General features: G+C 39.5%; 2 protein-coding genes across 11 annotated transcripts in view; one reads left to right on the forward strand and one right to left on the reverse strand.

Moving 5' to 3' along the window:
* Positions 1 to 12,801, forward strand: part of FIP1L1 (factor interacting with PAPOLA and CPSF1) — a 35,510-nt gene extending 22,709 nt beyond the window's left edge. For 3 of the 9 annotated variants that reach the window (XM_063135777.1, XM_063135778.1, XM_063135779.1), the window contains 7 exons: positions 1,987 to 2,013; positions 2,461 to 2,515; positions 3,572 to 3,627; positions 5,582 to 5,795; positions 8,655 to 8,774; positions 10,847 to 10,984; positions 12,476 to 12,801. In XM_063135777.1, the coding sequence (XP_062991847.1) occupies positions 1,987 to 2,013; positions 2,461 to 2,515; positions 3,572 to 3,627; positions 5,582 to 5,795; positions 8,655 to 8,774; positions 10,847 to 10,984; positions 12,476 to 12,626 (761 nt within the window). In that variant the 3' untranslated portion in view covers positions 12,627 to 12,801. Of the gene's footprint in view, positions 1 to 1,277; positions 1,293 to 1,986; positions 2,014 to 2,460; positions 2,516 to 3,571; positions 3,628 to 5,581; positions 5,796 to 8,654; positions 8,775 to 10,846; positions 10,985 to 12,475 lie in introns of all 9 variants that reach the window. The other 6 variants (XM_063135780.1, XM_063135782.1, XM_063135783.1 and 3 more) reach the window with 3 other exon arrangements.
* A 1,085-nt stretch (positions 12,802 to 13,886) lies between these two features.
* Positions 13,887 to 21,144, reverse strand: part of LNX1 (ligand of numb-protein X 1) — a 78,935-nt gene continuing 71,677 nt past the window's right edge. For both annotated transcript variants that reach the window (XM_063135787.1, XM_063135786.1), the window contains exons 9-10: positions 14,919 to 15,077; positions 13,887 to 14,208 (exon numbers count right to left, since the gene is read on the reverse strand). In XM_063135787.1, coding sequence (XP_062991857.1) covers positions 14,073 to 14,208; positions 14,919 to 15,077 — 295 coding nt within the window. In that variant the 3' untranslated portion in view covers positions 13,887 to 14,072. The remainder of the gene's footprint in view (positions 14,209 to 14,918; positions 15,078 to 21,144) is intronic.

The raw sequence follows: 21,144 nt of genomic DNA on the forward strand, positions 1-21,144 counted from the left end.
TATTTATTCTTAGGATTGCAGGCTTGGTGTTCTCTAACAGACACCCATCTTACGTGGTTACGCTGTAACTTTTTGAACTTGAAAACAGCAGTGGCATTTAAGGCAGTGTAATTCAATATTATTAGATTTGCATTTGTAGTTAGTAGGTGAAATCTGAGATGAACTGCCTTCATAAAATAGTCAGGAGTGAGAAAATTCAAGGTTAATCTAAACATTGGAGTGATTTCCTATTTCCACCCCATATAAAAGGCATTCAGACTCAAGTTTTCACAGAAGCTTTCATCTGTTGAAGTTCAAAGTTAAATCAAACCTGCATGTGTTGTAATTCAGTCAAGCACATTGGGGAAAGCAGAAGTTCTGATAACATTCACACAGGTTTATGACATGAGGCTGTCCAGAAGATTTCCTTTCCTATCCCTTATATTTTCAGTGCATTTGAAAATAACCTTTAAGAGCAGTTTCTTTGGATCCTTTGGGTTGTTTTAATTGTGTTGCTGCCAGCATATCTTCAAAGCTCCTACCAAAATAGAATCTGCCTGTTCCTCCTTGGTTTAGAGGGGGAAAGTTTCTTGTTAGTTATTTGCTACCTAATATTAACTGGAACTACTGCCCAGAAAGTTTAAGCATTCAAATATAAAACATCCTTCCAAAGATCCTTTGAAAAAGGATCTTTCTTTGAAGTTCTGGTCTGTTGTACCGTGTTCACTTAGCCACTTGTGAAGCAAATACCTTTTGAGACAAAAAGAACCACCATTTGTTTAAAAATCCTAGAAAGCAGTATTAGTGCTCCTGGAGAAAGTTACAGTAACTTTTATAATAATAATAATAATAATAATAATAATAATAATAATAATAATAATAATAATAATAATAAAAAAATAAGGATGGCTGGACTAAGCTTTTCAGGAATTATGATGATTATTATTTTAACAATTTTGTTGATTCTCCTACAGTGCCTCAGGAAACCAGTGGCCATTCCTATGCTACTAAATACACATCTTATACTTGCTAATTATGTATGAAAATTTGACTGTAATTATGAATGTGACCTGGTGCCATCCCCATTTTAAAAAGTAAAATAAGAGGCAAAAGAATCAGGCTATTCAGTGTAGTTGAATTACATTTTATACAACTGTTAGTATCATATGCCATGTGTCTGTAATACAAATGTGAAGGTTATTCTATTGCTGTCTAATAAGTGCTATCTATTAATGGCCCAGTTGACATTAACCTATCATTTTACATTTTGAATTTGCTGTCTTGTCTGTTAACTTGAGGATATAAAGGCACAGGTGGGTTTTTGCCTTGGATTGTGCATGCATAGATCTGTGCAGGGGAAATAATAATTGTTTACAGGTGTTCTTTACATTGATCGTTTTTTATATAACTGCATTTAATCTGTATAACTGCATTCCATTTGTAGGATTACTTTTCTAGAACATCTTTAGTATTGGTAATATCACTTTACATTCCAGATTATACAGCCCTGGAATTGAGTAAAAAGTCTTACATGATTGTTCAAAGTTACTTAATATTTGCTGCGAAGATTCCAAACGTATCGTGACTTCACAATTTAAGCAATATCCAGTTATCAGCTAATCTAGGGGAGAAGCAGATTTAAGCTTATCTATATGGAAATGGTGTTCTTTCAGATACTGTTTTTACGCAGTGAACCCACTCCAAACAACCCTGTCAGGCGCGCACACATCAGCTCAAGTGCATGTTGTGGAGCTTTCACCCCCTCTTCCTTTTCATGGATTTATGGCCATGAATGCCACATTGCAACTGACTTAAGGTCCTGCTGCTTGTGCAGTTTCCCAGTATGGAGTGGCGCAAGCTGGAATTAATTTACTATCAGCTCTTACTGGTTGTTTAACCATCTTATGTTGGCATGACTGCCATGATGCCTGTTCTGGTAATGTGGGAATGAGACAATCCATCTAAACTCGTTACTGAAATGATTGGGTGCATCTTCTTTGTTTTTAGGTATACCAATAACTGTGCCACCGCCAGGTATATTTATTTGTACTAAGCTTATGTTAAAGTAGTATGAGATACAATGTGATTTCATTTTTGGTTTGATATAGGGTACTTTCTATCCCTCCCCCCTTTTTTTAAACACACTCAGTTTTCTTTGGAGAAAATCATTAATATTCAGAATGTTTTTTAATTGCCAGATTTCTGTAAGTAGTTGGAAGAATGCTATAGAATAAATTCATATTAAGAATGAGATTGCATGGATGCGCTGGACCAAATGGACCCTTGGTCTGATCCAGCATGGCTTTTCTTATGTTCTTATGCTATAAGAACTGTCTAATTTTGATATATCATTCCTGTTGTTCATTGCTGCATAGAAAATATATACTTCTTTGGACTGAGTTAGCATGCAGTAGTTTTTTTCTGGAATTAATTTGCAATGATAATCAAAACTAATGTCTTAGTTTTTCATTTAAATTTCAGGCTTTCCACCCCCACCTGGAGGACCACCACCTTCCCTTATACCGACAATAGAAAGGTAAATTTTAGTGTATACTACAAGCTAACATCACAAGAACTTTACTGACTTTAATAATTATCCATTGCTCTTCTTCAAGTCTAACTCCTCTAGTAGATTGAACAGCAGCACTTTTTGAAGCTTCTAATCTGTTTTAAATCCCATCTGTCTTCAGTCTTTAAATTTAGTATATAGTAGTAAAAATGGAAGAGGAAAAAATAGAGTCTTAGGGCTTCAGGCAGTGTTTCATAGAACTTCTTTTGACACATGCATGGGCTTTCACGTGTGCACTGAGTGTCTCCTCTTCTCTCCCCCCACCTCCCAACAGTAGCTCCTTGTGTTTTATACAAGACTTCTTCAGAAGTTCTTTGTAGTTTCAGGCACAGCTTATCAGGTTGTACACAAGATGGCTTCCAAAAGAGCAGTCTGTGAAGCATGCTGTGAGCATGGAGTTGGCTATTCATTCTTCTGCCTTGGGCATTCTGCCTGGTACTTGAGTTCCTTAGCCATTTATCTTCCCAAGAGAGGGTAGTATCGTTCTTCAGTACATTTCTAACATATTGCTTTCCATAAACCCAAAAGCTTGTGGGAATCAGGAAGGTGTATCTGAAGTAAGCATTTCTTCCTTGCATCTTGGGCAGGATGTGGTCATTGCAAATCCACTTGTGCTCCAAACGCAAAGCAGACAGGCCTGGCCATGTCTTTTGCCCATGGCAATAGCTTCTGATGTCTAGACTCTAGGGTAGGGAGGTGGCCTATTGATGCTGTTGCATGGGCAGAAACAACATAGGGCCAGAGAAGCTGAGGGGATGTAGGAAGTAATATCAGCCAAGTGAATAATCTTATGCATGTTTATACAAAAAAGTTGTACAACTCCTAGCATCCCTCCAGCCCCCCCCCCCCCGCCATGCTAGGTGTAGAATGCTGGGAATTGCAGGGTATAGAATTGCACCCTTAACAAATTTTGAGAGGAATTATTCCAATATCTGATCTGCTTCAGCAGCTGGGCTTGAAGAACTGTAAAAATTGGATATTCTGAACTAAGATCGAAGCCTGACTATGTTTCTCTCCCAATAGTGGACATTCCTCTGGTTATGATAGCCGTTCAGCTCGTGCATTTCCGTATGGTGGTGGTAAGTGTCTCCCAAACTACTTGCAAATATACTTTGGTTAGATTGCTAGACTTTCTTGAAGCTAGTTTTTATATTTGCTCTCATATTTGCTCTTTACCAGCTAACAGCCTGGTAAACTATTTTCTAGATACATCTAACCTTTATTTTTACATGTAGTGTCTTCCTCTTGTCCAAGATGCTTGGTACAAAAAAGTCCAGTATAAGTGATTGAAAAAAATGGTAAATTTTCTGGACATAGAATGGACTGCATTGTCCATTTAACTTATATATACAAATGTAGTTTGCTGCTCTTGGTTCCTTCTGCCTCTGTCTTTTAATTAGTATTTACATTTTGTAGTTAATGCAAAGAAAATGTCTATGTGACCAAATGTTTTCCAATCTGCCTTTTATTTCTCCTTCAGAAATGGTCAGGCAGTATTAATTTTCAAATGTGGCTTCAGTTCAGGTTTTGATAGGAGTGTTGCTTAGAGACTGTTGTACAATTAAGTCACAGCAGCGATCCCTGTTCTCTCCCTCAACTCATGAGAGGGTTCAAAGTACGCTGGGTGTTTGATGACCCAAGCAGACAGACAAGGCTACAGTAAAATGGGAGGCATATGTGGTTGAGAATGAACAAACTAGAATTTTGATTCAAGTAACAAAAAGTAGACAGTTGCCAGAATGACTCTATTAATGGGCAGTAGATGTCTGGATTAATATTTGTGTGCAAGTATTCTTACTGTCTTCCCAGTTTTGCATATTTCAGGAGGTCGCACACAATTGTTTTCTCTATGCTCAAACATTATGGTCTTCCTTCCAATAAAACAGTCTGGAAAGGCTTCCTCCGAAACCTGTGAGCGTTGATCAGTGAGTCTGCTGTAGAGATACACAATTCTCTTCACTAGCTTCACACATAGGGGTTAATTAGTCATTCTTTTTAAATGCATATGCTTCTGTAATCCACTGGAAGGATACATAATATACAGCATCATTTCAGAATAGGTCATGCACAAAAAGTATTTCAAAAATACTCTACTGAATAAAGCTGAACATGAGATTGAAAAATGGAAATTTTAACCATTACGTTGTGAGCACTGATCAGTGTGTTTGAAACGGCATGGGTATGAAAATGGCTTCCACATTGACTTTCCGAGTTCACACTATTATGCCTGTTTTTAATCATCCCAATGGATAGGATTCAGGTTTCGGCAACTATAAATGGTCTGGTGGAAGTGGACTTCCCCCCTCCTCAAAAGTTGTTGTGTCACAAAAAGGCCTACTGGACTGCTAGATCACTCCTCCACCCACCTTCTTTTTGAATATTTTTCCTTGTTTGGATTTTGTATGTCTTAACAAAAGCTTTTAAACTCAGAAGAGAAACTGTTTCTTTTTCTGAAAAACAAAGCCCTTTTCGATATGCATTTCCATATTGATACCCAGTGACTAAAATTGCTCCTCATCATGTGTTTTCTCATGTTATTTTTGTTTGAAATGCTCAGTAGGCAGTGAACTTAAGGCTTTTTGTTTCCGTGCTATTTAGAATTTTAGTTTCAGAACCACGGTACTTAAAAGAAATAGCAAATAGGTACTTTAGAAGATAACAGCTGCGGTAAGAAAATAATTCAAAAACTCTCATGTTTTAAATAAAATACCATTAAATCGCTGAGGGAAACATGATTAACTTATTTTATTTGTATGTGCGTTACTCTGAGTAGCATTTGCAGCTAAGAAAAGTAAGCAAGTGTTTGATTTATATGAATTCATATACAAACCACCTGATGTTGGTTTGAAACTGACCCCAGAGTTAATAGAACCTGTGGTGAAGTAACATGCAAACAAACTGCCTGGAATTACTGACATGGCATTTGAGATTTCACCTGAGCTTGTGAAATGGGATTTCATTGATTTTGAGAGGGATTCATATTACACTTATCTAGCTCTTTTGCTTTCTAATACTGGCATTTTTTTTCTTTAGTCACCTTTCCGCACCTTGCAGGTTCTGCACCATCGTGGACTAGTCTCATGGACACAACCAAACAATGGGATTATTATTCAAGAAGAGATAAAGACAGAGAACGGGAGAGAGATCGGGACAGAGAAAGGGATCGCGATCGGGACAGGGAGCGAGAGCGAACCCGGGAGAGAGAGAGAGAGCGTGACCACAGCCCCACTCCTAGTGTGTTCAATAGGTGAGTGTGAGGGTTAAATAGAATATTGCAGTATGAGAGTCTAGTTCCTGCACTAGAAATGTGCTTAAATCTTAGCGTGCAGCTGTATATTTGAGGGGACAAGGGTTGGGCTCCCTTGTTCTTAGTTGGAAACATAGCCAGCTATTTAAATGCAAACCAGAAGTACAATAATAAATCATATGTACAAAGTGATCAACTGGCGGCTTGTACTAAAATGATGATGATGATTTTTCTTGGGGTGGAATCTGCTCTTAGTTCATTACTTAGAAAGGACCATATGGGTTTGAGTCCCTTAGCCATTGTATAGTTGACATTCCTAACGCAGCTGATTCAAGTCTTAAACTATTGCAGTTCCTACTATTCCATGAGTTACTTTGTTTGGTTAGCTGCAAAGGGAGAATCAAGTTTAGCTCTTAAAAAACACCCAACTATTCCAGGATTAACATGGATTCAGACTGCAGTTTTGAAAGATGCACAACCAAACTGCTACCACAATTTACTTTTGAACAGAACTAAAAAGCTATACAGTTGCCATAATTTATAACAAAGCTTAGCCTCTGCTTGTTACTCACGCACCACTGAAGAGTGAGAAACACATTTTATTTATTTATTTATTACATTTATATCCCACCTTTTTTCCTCCAAGGAGCCCAAGGAGGCATACATAATCCTCCTCCCCTCCATGTTATCCTCTCAACAACCACCCTGTGAGGTAGTTTGGGTTGAGAGTTTGTGACTGGCCCAAAGTCACCCAGTGGGTTTCCATGGCCATGTGGGGACTAGAACCTGGATCTCCCAACTCCCAGTCCAACACCTTAGCCACTACACTACACTGGCTCTTTAGTTTGTATGACACTGGTGGTTGGCTCATTGCTCATTGTTCGCGATCTAAAGAGCTGTTCTGCTTCATCTCTGCACACAGAAAGATTTTTGACTCTCATGGTTCTAACAGCAGCCCTTATCTGGGCCCATCTGTACTGCTTGCTGAGCCACTTTTGAAACGTGATAGTTTAAAAAGCAGTACGCAGTGCAATACAGGAAGCATTTGAGGGTGGTGATGTCTTCTGCTGCTTACACTTAAGGCCTCTTGCAAAATCATTACCGGTCTTGGAAGAACCTTTATATTTTGTGTACATTCAGACATGTAGTTGTTGGTGTTCTTTTAAAGGCACAAGGACTACTGTATTTCTTCGATTGTAAGACGCCATCGATTGTAAGACGCACACTAATTTCAGTACCACCAACAGAAAAAAACCCTAAGACACACCCGCGATTCTAAGACGCACTCCGTTTTTAGAGATGTTTATATGGGGGGAAAAGTGTGTCTTAGAATTGAAGAAATATGATAATAATTCTGCAAGTAGGAATGCTTGATATTCGTTTCACACTCCAGTCTTGACCCTCTTAAATCTGACTGCATATGTGTCAGCTAAACTCCACATTTATTTTGCTTTGAGATCATAGGATATCTTTCTAACTAAATATTTTGTATTTTTTTCAGTCTTCAGCTTCAAAATGTTATATGCATTAGCAATTTAGGTTTCAAGCACATTACTGTAATTTTTACATGTATTGTTAACACAGTTGGGAAGGGTATAAAAATATTTGAGGGCATAAAAGAACCACCAGAGTTGAATGTAGGTATCTTGCCATCATGATATATTTATTTTTGTTCACATATTGGTTTTTTTTAAAAAATGTCCTGTACATTGCGTATGTTTTGTGTTACAAATTACAGGGTCAGTGTCTTAGACATTAAGATCAACTTAACATCTGTTTCTTAGGCAGCTTGATTGAAAGCCAGAAAAAGGCTGGTCATTTAAGGGTGCTTGAAATGAACTGTAATGTTTTCCAGGCCTAGAGCAGTCTCTGTGTTGCTGCCAGACTTATCAGTAAGGGTGGGGGGAGAGGAGTAGGGTTTTTTTTTATGTGACTGAATTATCTGACATCTGTAGTAAAGCTGCTGCCACATGGCTATGTGAGAAACCAGGCGGCCTTTAGCCTAGTTAAAACTTGATTAGGGGAGTTACAGAGAAAGTAGGAGGCTTGAGAACTACAGATTATTCAGATATGACACTCCTGAACAAATGCTGTTTCCCCATGTAATACTTATTTTTAACAATTGTCCGGTAGTTTATGAAAACATTTCTGACAAATGGATGATGATGATGATGATGATAATAATAATAATAGCAGCAGCAACAGCAGCAGCAGCAGCAAGATTTCTTTGTGGGTACCATAACATTGGTGTATCAAGAAGCTGTTTCTCTTCTATTTTGCTCTTGTAGAGAGATTTAAAACTCATGGCCAAAGGCTAAAGAATGAAATGCAGCATCTGTTTTTTACATCTCCAATATAATTATATAAATAGTGCCGTGTCTTAAAGGAGCCGGGGTGCGTGCCTTTTCATGCTCAAAATACTCTTACATGGATTTGCCGTCAAATGTATTAAAACTGATTCAACTTGTAAACACACTATACTTCTCTATAATAGCCCAAAGTTGGTTTTCAGGTCAAACTAAATTAGATATCAAGTATATCCCAAGTAACTCAAGGGTGTTTTATAATGGAAACTTTCCATTCTTCTGCTACTTTCTTTTTATCAGCTGTTTGACACTTGGCAGATTCAGCATGTACATCACAAGTTGTCAGTAAAAGAATGTGCTTAATTTTTAAGACAAATTTCTGCTAAGGCAGTAACCCTGTATGTTCTTCAGAAATGACTTTGTTCAAAAAAGAAATGGGTATTAGGTTCTTGTTATCATAGAAGCCAGTGAGTATAGCAAAAAGAGTGGGGATTGGGAGACCATAATACCGTATTTCTTCGATTCTAAGACACACTTTTTTCCCTAAATAAAGAGCTCTAAAAATGGACTGCGTCTTAGAATCGATGGCGTCTTATAATCGAAGCAATACGGTAAGAGGAAAAGAGGAAGCTCCTGCAGCAGCCTCGAGCCATGCGAGCGAGGAGCTGGTTGGGTAAGCGCCTGGTTTTTTGTTAGGCAAATTTATTCGTAAGTCCCATCGATTTCCATGGGACTTACTCGCGTGTCGTCGTCCCCTGGTGCACAGACAAGTAAAGAGCGGGACTGGAGAATTAAGTTTACTCTTTGTTTCAACGCACCCCCTTCTTCCCGTGCAAACAGCAGTTTCTTCTCTCACAGAGGGAAAAAAGAAAAGGACACAACCATTAGAAGAAAGCGTGGGGGGGGGAGGTTGGCTGGGCGGTGAGGGAAGTATTTCTTTGATTCTAAGATGCCCTTTTTTCTCAAATAAACATCTCTAAAAATGGGGTGCGTCTTAGAATCGATGGCGTCTTAGAATCGAAGAAATACGGTAGCATCCCTGTGGAGTCATTTTGGAGACGTTTTGGCCATGGCAATTACGCGAAAGATATGTTATAGGATTTCTTTGGAGTTCAAATGTATATTTCTCAGTGATTTTTTGGAGAACCTTTAGAGCAGTGGTTCCCAAACTTTTTCTGGTAACCGCCCCCTTGGTTCCACAAACTCATGCCCAGTGCCCCCTGTGCGTGGCCCCTTTAAATGGGAAGCACCCGCTGCAGGCTTGCCGAGGGAGGGAGGGAGGGAAGAGAGAGCGAACGCCTCTGTTTTGCAGCCGGCATGGCGGGGCGCACCAAGCAGAGTATGTCTCTTCATTAGTGTTTTGGTGCTTTTGGAACATTTCAATTCACCGTTAAAAGGACTCTTCTTAAACGGTATTAATGCATGTGTGGATTCTTCCCCTATATGGCTTGGGACCAAACTACCTTCTCCCATAAAAATGTCCCTGGGTTTTAAGACCTTCTGGAGAGGCGCTTCTCGGAAAAGGCCACCTCGAATGCCCCCTTGCTGCCCCCTTGCCTCTTAGCACCCCCCTGCTGCCCCCTTGCCTCTTAACGCCCCCCTATGCAATCCCACCGCCCCCAAGGGGGTGGTACCGCCCACTTTGGGAACAACTGCTTTAGAGTTTCATGCCCAGTTTTTTAGAGCTTGTGCTCGCAATATACCATAGTACCTTAAAAACCCCACTCCCCTCCAAATGTGATCTGATATGCTAGGACTCCTAGCGGACTCCTAGCACGCAGGTCAGCCAGGGCTTGGGATCTCTGCAATGTGATGATAGCATACATGTGTGTCCAACTAAGTTAACACTGATATTGACATTAGCACTGGTTTATATGTTAGTCTCCCCCCTCCCCCCGGCCCCATACACTTGATATATGGAGAGATCGTCTTTGAGTAGGATACTGGGTGTTTTGTCTTGTGTGAAGGAAGTGTTTCAAGGTGTCAAATGCACACAACTTGAGGAGCAGCCATGTATATCCAAGCATCCATGGTGCATTCTTTTTAATTTAAAGCTGTCTCTGGAGATAAGATGTATGTTTACCAACAAGTGTCTTTGGAAATACATAATGCTAAATATTTTATTTTTATTAATGATCCATGTAATGTTTTTTATTTTAATTGCACGGCTATTTCCAAAGTAACGAACCATTTCATTTCCCTAAGTTATGAGTAGTTTTTGTTGCCTTATATTTTAACAGGTGGAAAAGTTTACTGTAGGTAATAGATCACATTCCTTGTCTTGATTCCTTGTTTTTCAATGGTATATTCATGGCTCAGTAATATATTTGGTACTCAGTGTCCTAAAAATTTCAAGGGAGCCCATACATATTTTCCCCTTATTAAGAGTTGACTGACTACCTCTTCTACTTTTCAGCTGTGCAATCATGCCAGACAACAACACTGTAGTGCTTGTAATGACATCTGATTTTACTAATGCTGGCGTTTTGATTTGTAACGAGCCGCAAGATGTTATTCATTGTTGGGACTTAACAGGTTCACACCCTTAGGTTACAAATTCTCACTGAAGTCGAATCTTCATTGGAACCATCCCTTCAGAATTGTGCTTTGCTTTATGTAGGAAACACATAAAGATCTCCCTACAACCATCTTTGTATTTTATACGTCTGTAGGTGAAGACATGGGTAATTAATGCTGCTTTAACGTTTGTTTGCTTACTGGAAGATTTTATTGTTTTCTTGTCAGTGACGAGGAACGATATAGGTACAGAGAATATGCAGATAGAGGCTATGAGCGGCACAGAACAAGCAGAGAGAAAGAAGAGCGACACCGAGAAAGGAGACATCGAGAAAAGGAAGAAACGAGACACAAGTCATCACGAAGGTGGGATCTTTAATAAGTTACGAAGATGTTTTGGGGAGGCTAAAGGAGGATAATTGAATAGTCATGGCTCTCCATGTACTGCTTTTCAGTTGCTTGTGTGTAAAAGCAGAGCCCAGAGTAAAAAAACCACAGTAGTGTTAGCCCTTCTTTCATATGACTGATATATAAGTAATAAACCTGGGTAATAGATTATTAGAATTTCTGAACCAGTTAAATGTTTAATTAGTCCTCTAGTTGTTAGTGAAATCCTCTGCCACTTGCTCATCTGAGTTGATGATTGAAGAGTGCCCATAATCTCTCCCTCGCTCTCTTGAACTGCCAGTCACTTTTCCTACTTTGGGTAAGAGAGAGGACTTGTTGCTGCCATGACAGGCAGTGACACAATGCAGAAGAGAGGCCCTCATGCTGGAGGAAGTGCCTGCTGCACCTTAGGGGCAGCTAGCGAAGGGCTTTGAGATGCTGGGGCCGTGGCAGATGCCTTACAGTGCTGATCTTTGCCACCAGCTCTGGAGCTACCAATCCAGTTGATAAAACGTTGCAGACCTATTATGTTGTGTGAGAAAAGAAACTGAAAGCCAGGATTATATTACTTGAAGCTGCTCTTGGTTCTAGGGGCCAATTCTCCCCCTGCCCCGCAGGACCCACCAGGGGCCACAGCTTTCCTGCTCCCATTATGTCAGATTTGCTGCCAAACTTCAGCAGCAAAGAGTGGTTTTTCTTTAAAACAAAGTGTGCAGGGAAGGTTCCCGGAATGCTTCCAGGAAGCTCTCAGCAGTGTGATTCTGCTTAAAAAAACAAGGCATGAGCTCCTTGTGTGCAAAGAAAAATTGCCGCTTTTTTGTTGCCAAATCATTTTCATGGCAAACTGCTGCTTTTTCTATTGCCACTGTGACAAATTCAGGGGCAGCAGCTGTGGGGACTGCAAAAAGGGCCGGGGGCGGGAGCGTGTTGGCCATCCCTGCTGTAGAGTGACCATCAAGAACTCTCCAACAAAGTAGCCCTAGTTAAGATATGTGATAAAATCAGTATACTTCTCCTGTCTGAGAAGTGAAAAAACCCACTCACTGTTCAAAGCATTGTTATAAACTGATTTTAATGCTGCCTCTGAAAACCAAGGCAGAATCCTGCTAAGAACCTCAGCCCTCATAGATAGAAAAATTCTAGTCTCATAATTGTAGAGATGAATTTGATTATGTGATGACAAAGATTTTCAGTGCACTTCTACTGCCAAACACACTGCCAATCCCGGCTCTAAAATAAATATTGGCAGATGGAATCATGGTGAAATTTAATGCTATGTTTTTCTTCAGTCCCTTCCTGGTTTTAATTTTCCCATGCCATGCTAGGGAGGATTGTGTGATGACAACAGTGCATGTACTAAATAACTCGGCTTTATGACATCAGAGGCTTGAGAAATAGCAGGGTAGCACTAAGATTGAGATTCCATTTAATAGCTTTGTGTCTGATTTTTTCTCTCTCTTGCACTTTCAGTAACAGCAGGCGTCGCCATGACAGTGAAGAGGGAGATAGCCACAGGAGGCACAAACACAAAAAATCAAAAAAGAGCAAAGAAGGAAAAGAAACAGGTGGTGGTGAACCTGCCCCAGAACAGGAAAACACTGAAGCTGCCTCTGCAGAATAGGCGTGTGTGATTTTTGCCTACTTGCTTATATTAGTGCCAGAAATAGATTGCTCTAAATCTAATTATTTTTCTGGGTCTTAAAAAAATTGCTCATAATCTTGTTCTGTTAGTATAAAAGCATAATAAGTTTAATTTGGATTTTTGAAAATAAAAAGAGTGATTTTTTCATGTTAAAGCACATTGTTTTGTCTTACCGACATGATTAGAATGATAAAAGAAAACATAGAAGATATACATGGAGAATTGTGCTTGGTTGGTGAGATCCTATGCACTGTTAACTCAAGCTTCGTTAAAGTGGCAGTGTGCAGAACTAGCACAGAGACTTTTGAAATAGTGATTACACCACAAACTGGCGGTGCCCCATGCAATCAACCAACAGATCTTGGGGAAATGGATTGGAACAAGCATTTTGTTTAGTTCTTCAAACAGATACTTTTAGGTTATATTTCTCATTCAAGAAGACAAAAACTCTATATAAACTCAATCTGGTTCCTCCTTTCCCTGCGTACACAATAGAAAGAACATTTATAAGTCCTGGCTACTGCTGTACAAATGCTGCAGCAGCCTCAGCGTGTAATCCTCCTCTGCTTACTTACATCTGTGGAAGGTTCCCAAATCTCCACTAGTTTTTTTTCTTCAACTGCTCAAAGCACATAAACCTGGCAATTTCTTCTTCCTTTTTCTGTCTGGGCAGGTAATTTTCTACATCTTGCTTTTTGTCATAGGTATGTTGATTCAGAGCTGCCCAATACAGAAGAGGATGAGTAAAACAGGCAGAACACTAATGAAATAGTTCATGCCATGAATTAGAAACGGTGGGGAGAAAAGTGTCTTTTTGTCCTTTTTTTTAATGAAAATAACCTGGCTTTTACAAATTACAAATTTTAACAGTAGAAATGAAATTTCATTCAGTTATTACACACTAAGAAACAAAATATGTAAAAAATACCTGCTTCATAATGACCAGAAAAAGGGATTTAATGTAATCATCATATTGCTTTCTATGTCTTGAATAGATGCTGTCAGCAGAATTTGTTAGAAAAAGTATGGCAATAGTTATTCAAGACTTCTTGGAAACACTTTTGGATTGGATATTTAAAGTTGTTTCCATTTTTTATATTTAAACTGTTGGTGGAATATATTATTACTGCTGCTTTGATTAGATAGAAAAATACAAACATGAGACCTAGTGCAGCAAAGTTGTGTATCCTGACTTTCGTTCTCAGTAGATTTCCATATTTTAAAAGTGCATGTTTTTCCCCCTTTTTAACACATAGCATAGATTATTTTTCATAAGACCATTCTGTTTGTTTTATACACATTTACACTTCACAACTTTTTCTTTTACTAGTACATAGTTGACCAGAAAGTGGAGTAAACAGATGTCCATATTAAGTGGCTGATTTTGTGTCAAATGATAATGTTGTTCTCAGGTGAAGAACATCTTTATAAAAAAGTGCCAGGCCAGGACACAATGGTGAGAGTAATTTTCCCCTTCAGTTCTTTTAGCATCCTTGCCAAACAGGCATGCACCATGCCTGAAATACTCCTTCCGTTAACTGCAAGGAGGATGTCACCACACCTGGAAGATAGAAATATTGCAAAAAATAGTCATTGGTACTTCAGCAACTCCAAGACTGGATCTTTCCCTCCAAAAACAACAACAGCAGCAAAATGTCTCTTGCTAATCTTCAGTTTTGGAATGTGCTGTAGAATCAAACTGAGTTTTATCAGAAAGGTAGCAGACAGGTTGTGATAGGATTTGTCTGCAATACCTGTTTTAAAGGCATGCCTCTAGTATAAAGCTTTAAATTACTCTCTAGAAAATGTACCCATATTTTTTTGCTAATTTCATATTAATATATCACTTTGATTTGAATATCAAAAGATCTACATTCACAAAGTTTTCAAACATTTATTAAGGAAATTCCCCATGGAATTTAATCATAATCTGCAAACCACCCATTTCTTTCATTTTGAATCCAGAAGTGAATCCCAGTTATTTTCGTTGTCATATTTTCCTATTTAGGAATCACTTTGGATTTAAAACATTTATTACTTTTCTATGTGTCATTTCTCTAACTCTATCTCCTGTGATATAGCTTACGCCCTTGTCTAGTCTCTTATGCCCCACCAGTTTCATTGTGCAAGTAGCCCTGTTTGAAATCCTAGAAAGCTTCTGTCAGTCAGTGTGGATCGTACAGAGTTAGATGTACCAATGGTCTTACAGAATAAGGCAGCCTCCTCTGTTGGATGGAAAGAATTAACTTATAACCAATGTGATTTCATTACCTGATTCTTCCATCATTATACGCTGGTGTCCCTCCGACAATAGATTTGATAAAGAAAGGTTTGTTCCCACTGCTCTCTTCATAACCCCCCACAATGCTGAAGCCAAGACTTCCTGCTGTATTTCTTCGTAATATAATTTCTTTGCAGCTGTACAAATACCTGGAGAAGAAAACATTCTACTTAATGGTCAATTGTACAATTTAATCAACATTATTGATGATCACTCATTATATTCTGTTTATTCACTTCTTGGCCATATCAGACTTTAAAAGAAATCTGTATACTAAAATTGAATGGTATACAAACAGCCCATTTCTGTTTGGATGCAGTGTATTACACTTAGCAGTAATGTACAGACTTGGTTCATGTCTTAAATGAAACTTCACATACTGGCGATGTGCAGAGAAGCAAAAGTCCCAGTACACCTGGCATATTGTTAGTGGCTGTGACTACTAAGAAACCTCTATTTGGAAACTTGATGAAACCTGAGCTACTTTTGAAATACAACTTATTTTGGGTTGTGTTTAGAGGGCATGGGTAGATAACGTGGAATACTTCAATAATGTTAGACTTTGGGAGCATCAGCTAGAAAGGTGACTTTTTAAGTGTTATTTTACTACAGAGTTTCCTGTTTTGCCATTGTAGACATTCAATGTGTTCATTAAAACAACAACAACAATTATGCTTGCTCCAAATGAGTTGCATTCACCTGTAAATATTCCTCCATAAATATTTTTTCCTGGCTGAAACCCCCTTTCATAACTTTTTAAAACAGTTCAGATTATCATTTTGGTTAGGATAGTGAAGATCATGTTTTATAGAACACTTTTTCCTAGCTGTAGAAGGGATCTATGCAACTTGGTAGCTTGCTATCCAGACAGTTGATAAAATCTTTCCCAGACCCATTTTTTTGTATTTGAAAGCAATGCAGCAAACATATTTCTAGTACCTCTTTGTCCATCAGCATTTGTAGCGTTGAGAGATATAGGTTTAAATTGAGAAGAGAAATTTAAAAATAACCCTTTAAAAAAAAAAAAAAAACATTTTTAAGGGAATAGTTTTTTGCTCTATTCTTCAGCCAGTTTTTTATAGTACTGCTAGATGAGGCCCTTGGGAACTACAAATATTCACCTGCTGGCAAGATATAGGGTACACTGTTTGTGCAGCAGTTAGCTGGTTCCTAATGTGAAAAGCAGGTGCCTCTTGACTCTACTACATGAAGCTAGTTCTATTGCTTTGCCATCTGTGTGGGGCATTTTGCATCCTCCATCCCATTTTTCAAAGAAGTCATGAACTCACAGAATTTAACAGTGCTTACCAAGGTCATGACCAAATGTTGCCAGGATTTAGCCATTATTGATATTTAGCCATTTACTAACTCACACATCTACAGTCAGGTTATATTGGCACCATTTTACAGGTGTTTTTTTTAAAAAAAGTTGGCTTCCTTCATGCTATTACGTAGCATTTATAGTGTTTAATATGTTAAAACATTTGCCTAAGATGAGATTGGCTCACAGGTCATGTTCTTAGCCACACTACCAGAAAAACAATGTTGAACAGCACAGAACTGCACCAAAATTATTCAGTGGAGTAAAAGAATTTGTTACAATGCGATAGCAGCGTACAACATATAATTAACACAAGTGTACTCATATACAGGCATAGTAAGAAATTACACAAAGCAGGTTTGTAAATGTGTCATACAATTGCAGAGCAATATAAGATTTTACAGGCCTCTTATTTTGCTCAGCAATTGTGTGACACATTTATGAACCTCCTTTGTATAACTTCTTACTATGTCTGTATATGTGTACACTTATGTTAATTATATTATGTTGTACGCTGCTGTCAATTTTTTTTAAAAAAAAACATTTTTTCTCATTGAATAATTCTGGTGCAGTAGTGTGCTGTTCAGCATTGTTTTTCTGGACCTTATTGCAACTGCTGCCTCTGGTCTGTGTTTTCTAAGCCACACTACTATACCAATGGTTTTTTTGGGGTGGGGGAGGAGCAAAAAAATAGTTTGCCCCTTTGTGCACTACAACCACAATATCTAGAACAATTAGAGATTTCAATTTTGAATTTTCCTCAATTTGGATGAGCCAATCTTCCTTTCCTTTTGGTTTCATACAATACTCGGGTGGTGGTGGTGGTGGTGGTATAGCTCCATCCGTGGTAGACCACACTCTTTGCAGGCAAAAAGTCCCATATTCAATCCCTGGCATCTCTAGGTGGGATTAATAAAGACCTAAAACCCTGGACAGATGCTGCAGGTCAGTGTAGAGCAGGCATGGGGAACCTCAGGAGTGCCCTGCCCCTGATCTTTGATCAGCTGCTAATCAGAGAGAGCTTTTCTCTGCTGGGGAGAGGACGTTGCAGAGTGATACGGTCTACCTACTTCAGAATAGACATGAAAAGGCCTGCCCTGCTGGTGAGTAGACCTGTGGCAGAGTAATTCAGCCCTACTTGCTTCTGAGTAGACATAAACTGGTAAGAATCACACTCTCACTCTGCCTTGGGCCTTACGTACTTTACTTTCTGGCCCAGCCCACAAATGGAATATGGCCTGTAAGAACGTTTCTTGGACTGGAAATGGTTCCCAATCTCGGCATAGACAATGCTGAACTGGATAGACCATGGTCTGACTGGGAATAAAGCAGCTTCCTATGTTCCCAACTTCGGCATGAGTCTGGACATTGCAGCATGTTACAAAGCAGGCCTCAGTTTCCACTTGAGCACCCACCAAAATCACAAGCCAGCATATATGACTGTATATTTTGTTACTTCAGAATTTTGTCATTCCAATTACTGTATTTTTCTAAAGTACTGTTCAACTTAAATGTTTGAACAAAGTCTTTCAAAAATCCAGCTGTGATAGCTTTACAATACCTGTGTTTTAAAAAAAGCATAGCAAGCTAAAATGACAACTCCCTCCAGTCAGAATAATTACCCTCAAAAATCCAGTTTGTAATTTGACATCCATGTGATGTAGGTGGGTGGCTTGACCAAAATGGAATTACAAGGAAAGCAGGTAATACTCAACACTACTTCCCTTGGTTTCTGATACAAGTCCAATGGTAGCTTGGGTTAAGCAATTAGAAACAGGAGCTGTATCAAAGTTGTGTGTGCATGTTTTTGTTACAGATTAGAACTGTGGACACAAAGCTATTTCTAATCTCAGAATTCCTCTGTGTACTTAAGTGTAAATGTAATTGTATTTAAGAAATTGCCTGGGACAGAGTACTTCTTTCAAAAAAAGTCTATAAAATATTTGTTTTATTTAGCCCTCTTTTATTCCACAAGCAATTAAATTGCTTAGCTAGTGAACTCCTGAGGGTCAAAGCTATTTGGAAAAAACAGTTGTAAGCTGATCTGAACACATGAGACAGAGTAGAATATAAATCTAATAAATAGCTTTTATAGACAAGCTGGTGGAACTCACAGCGTGCAACATAAATGAGATACCAATCAAAACGTTTCTTGTATCCTCTGATAATAGATTCAATCAAAACATGTTGGGATTAATGATGGAGCCTTCTTTTGTTGTTGTTGTATTTCCTCGCTTAGAATTGCTAGTCTTGACAATACTCTTCCCAGTTTGGATTTTAATCCAAGCTAGAAAAGAAGCCGCATGCCTGGATACCTTCTTTGCTGCTTCAGCAAAGGTGGCCGTAAGAAGGGTGAGGAGAGGAAGGTCTCTTCCTGCTTCCAGTGCCTGGCTTGCAGTCCTAGCACTATGCCAAGCACTAGGGGAGGTGAAGACCAGTAAGAGAGGTGTGTGTGTGTGTGTGTGTGTGTGTGTGAGTGAGAGAGAGAGAGAGAGAGAGAGAGAGAGGGTTAAATGGAAGAGGATGTACTGTGTGGAGGTGAGACAGAAGTAGCACTGTATGGTTCTCACTTCTTACATCACTGGGGGATTGACCGGTCCCATGGGTCTTGAACCGGGTTCAGAATCACCTGAGCTATTTTCCACATTTGTGGAAAAAAACCCATTATCCCCCCCACCCCCCGAGCCTGACTGAGTGAGTCTTCGCTCTCTCTGATTGCAAGCTTTATTGTTTTTAATTAATTTTACAGCATGCTCTTAAGGATTTGAACCATTTAAAACATTTTTGGGCTTAGCGATGGGTGGAGGTGTGTGTGGGGTGTCCTTAAGAGTCACGTGAAAAGAGTCACGTGAAAACTGTGACAACCAATAAGGCAGACGGAAGATACCATGAGACAAGCAGCCTTCCATGCCTTCTTCATCTGCTGCTACATCTTCGTCAAACTAGGACTGGGCCCCTCCTCCCCTCACAACTGCCCTGTGAGCAGGAGAAGAAGCAACAGCAAAAACTCATCTCCACCACCTCTTCAAATAATCTGCTGTATTAATAACATATTGTCCCTGCTGACCTGGGAGTCTGCCAGCTGAAGAGCACGATAAAAATGCCTAAAATCAATCGACCAAAATAGCTCATGATATGTTTCCATTGTGGCTGCTGGTGCCAAAGTGAATAGTCCATAATAAACTATACTCGCAGTGCTGTCTTTCCAAAAACCTCTTATGCACTCCACAAAAGCTGGGAACGAACCAAGGCAACAACAAACAAGAGCCCAGGGCCATCTATCTGTGCTGCTTGCCACGGTAAAGACAGCCACGGGATACAGCCACCGCAGAGGTGGCATCCTTGTGTGGTTTGATGACCGAAGAACAGGCATTTCATTTTCGGTGGGATTTCTAAATTGGTCTTTGGTGAGTCATCACTGAGATGCTCTTTTAGTGCATGAGTAACTACTGCCTGTCCTCCCTGCAGTATGGGCAAAATAAATGCTTATGAAACATTTGCTTGCTAACGTTCATTTATCAGAACTAGGGGATGGAGTTTGCCTTTTGGGAGTTGGGGGACTGAGAAAAAGACGAAGTGTTCATCGGGGGGGGCAGGAAATGGGGGAAACCACTTGTTACAGAAAAGAGTCGGGTAGGTATTTATAAATAGTGTAGCACAAAGAGTAAAAGGTGATAGAAGCTAATTGCAAAGTATTCTTGCTGAGATTTGAACGAAATCCTTCATTCTTCAAGCATCACACAGAAAATGCTATTGGGCAAAGTGACTTGTGAATTTTGATTAGTAGCCCTATTCATTTCTCACTATATTAACATTTATATTCTGCTCCATATCTAAACAGATTATAGAGCAGTGAACAATAAAAGATAAAGAGAATTAAAAAACCACATGAAAAGATTTTTTAAAAACCAGAACAATAAAAACTGCCTGGTCAATAAAGGAAGGCTTCTTGAAATAAAGATGTTTTCAACAGGCTCTGGAAACACAATGTTGGTGCCTGCTTGACTTCCAGAACCAGGAAGACCCACAGAAATGGAGCTACCACAGTGAAGGCTCTTCTTCGGGTAGCAGAAGAGCAGACAGTGGAATTCCCTCAGCAAAGGAGTTGCATGCTAAAAAAGACCAGCTCCTGACAACAGCAGAGCTGCTGCATTCTGCCCAAGCTCCAGCTTCTGGACCAGTCTTAGGGGCAGCCCCACATAAAATACATTACAGTAATCCAGCACCTATACCACTGTGGCCAAGCAGCCCCTGTCCAGAAGAAGCCATATTTGGCGAGCCAGTTGAAGCAGGTAAAAAGCACTCTGAAACACTGGGACTTGAGTGACAGGGATGGAATTAGGAGTATTCCCAGACTACAAACCTGATCATTCAAAGGGAGTGCAACCCCATCCAGAACAGGCAATGAGTCTAGGCACTGATCCAGGACTTGCACAGTCTCACCTCATTCAGATGTCATATGGAGATAGAACCACATCTCATCAGCATACCAATGGCACTTCGGTCCACATCCCCTAATGACTGCTCTGAGTGGCTTCATATAGATTTGGACAGTATTGGGAACAAGATTATACCCTACAAAATACCATAACTCAATTGGCAAGGGGGTGAGGAATGATCACCCAATGTTATTCTCTTAAATCAACCCTACACATAAGATTGGAACCAACGTAACACAGTGCCTCTAATACCCAGCCCATGGAGTTGATCCAGAAGGATATCATGGTCAATAGTGTCAAAAGCCAATGAGAGATTGAGCTGAATTAACATAAGACTCCCCCTCTCCCAATAAAGGTCATCCATCACAGCGACCAACTCTGGTCCCGTAACTAGGTTGAAACTCAGCCTGGAATGGGGCTACATAATCAGTATTTTCCAAGAGCGCCTGCAGCTTT

This window comes from Elgaria multicarinata, chromosome 10 (assembly GCF_023053635.1).
Source record: "Elgaria multicarinata webbii isolate HBS135686 ecotype San Diego chromosome 10, rElgMul1.1.pri, whole genome shotgun sequence".
NCBI classification, from domain to species: Eukaryota; Metazoa; Chordata; class Lepidosauria; order Squamata; family Anguidae; genus Elgaria; species Elgaria multicarinata.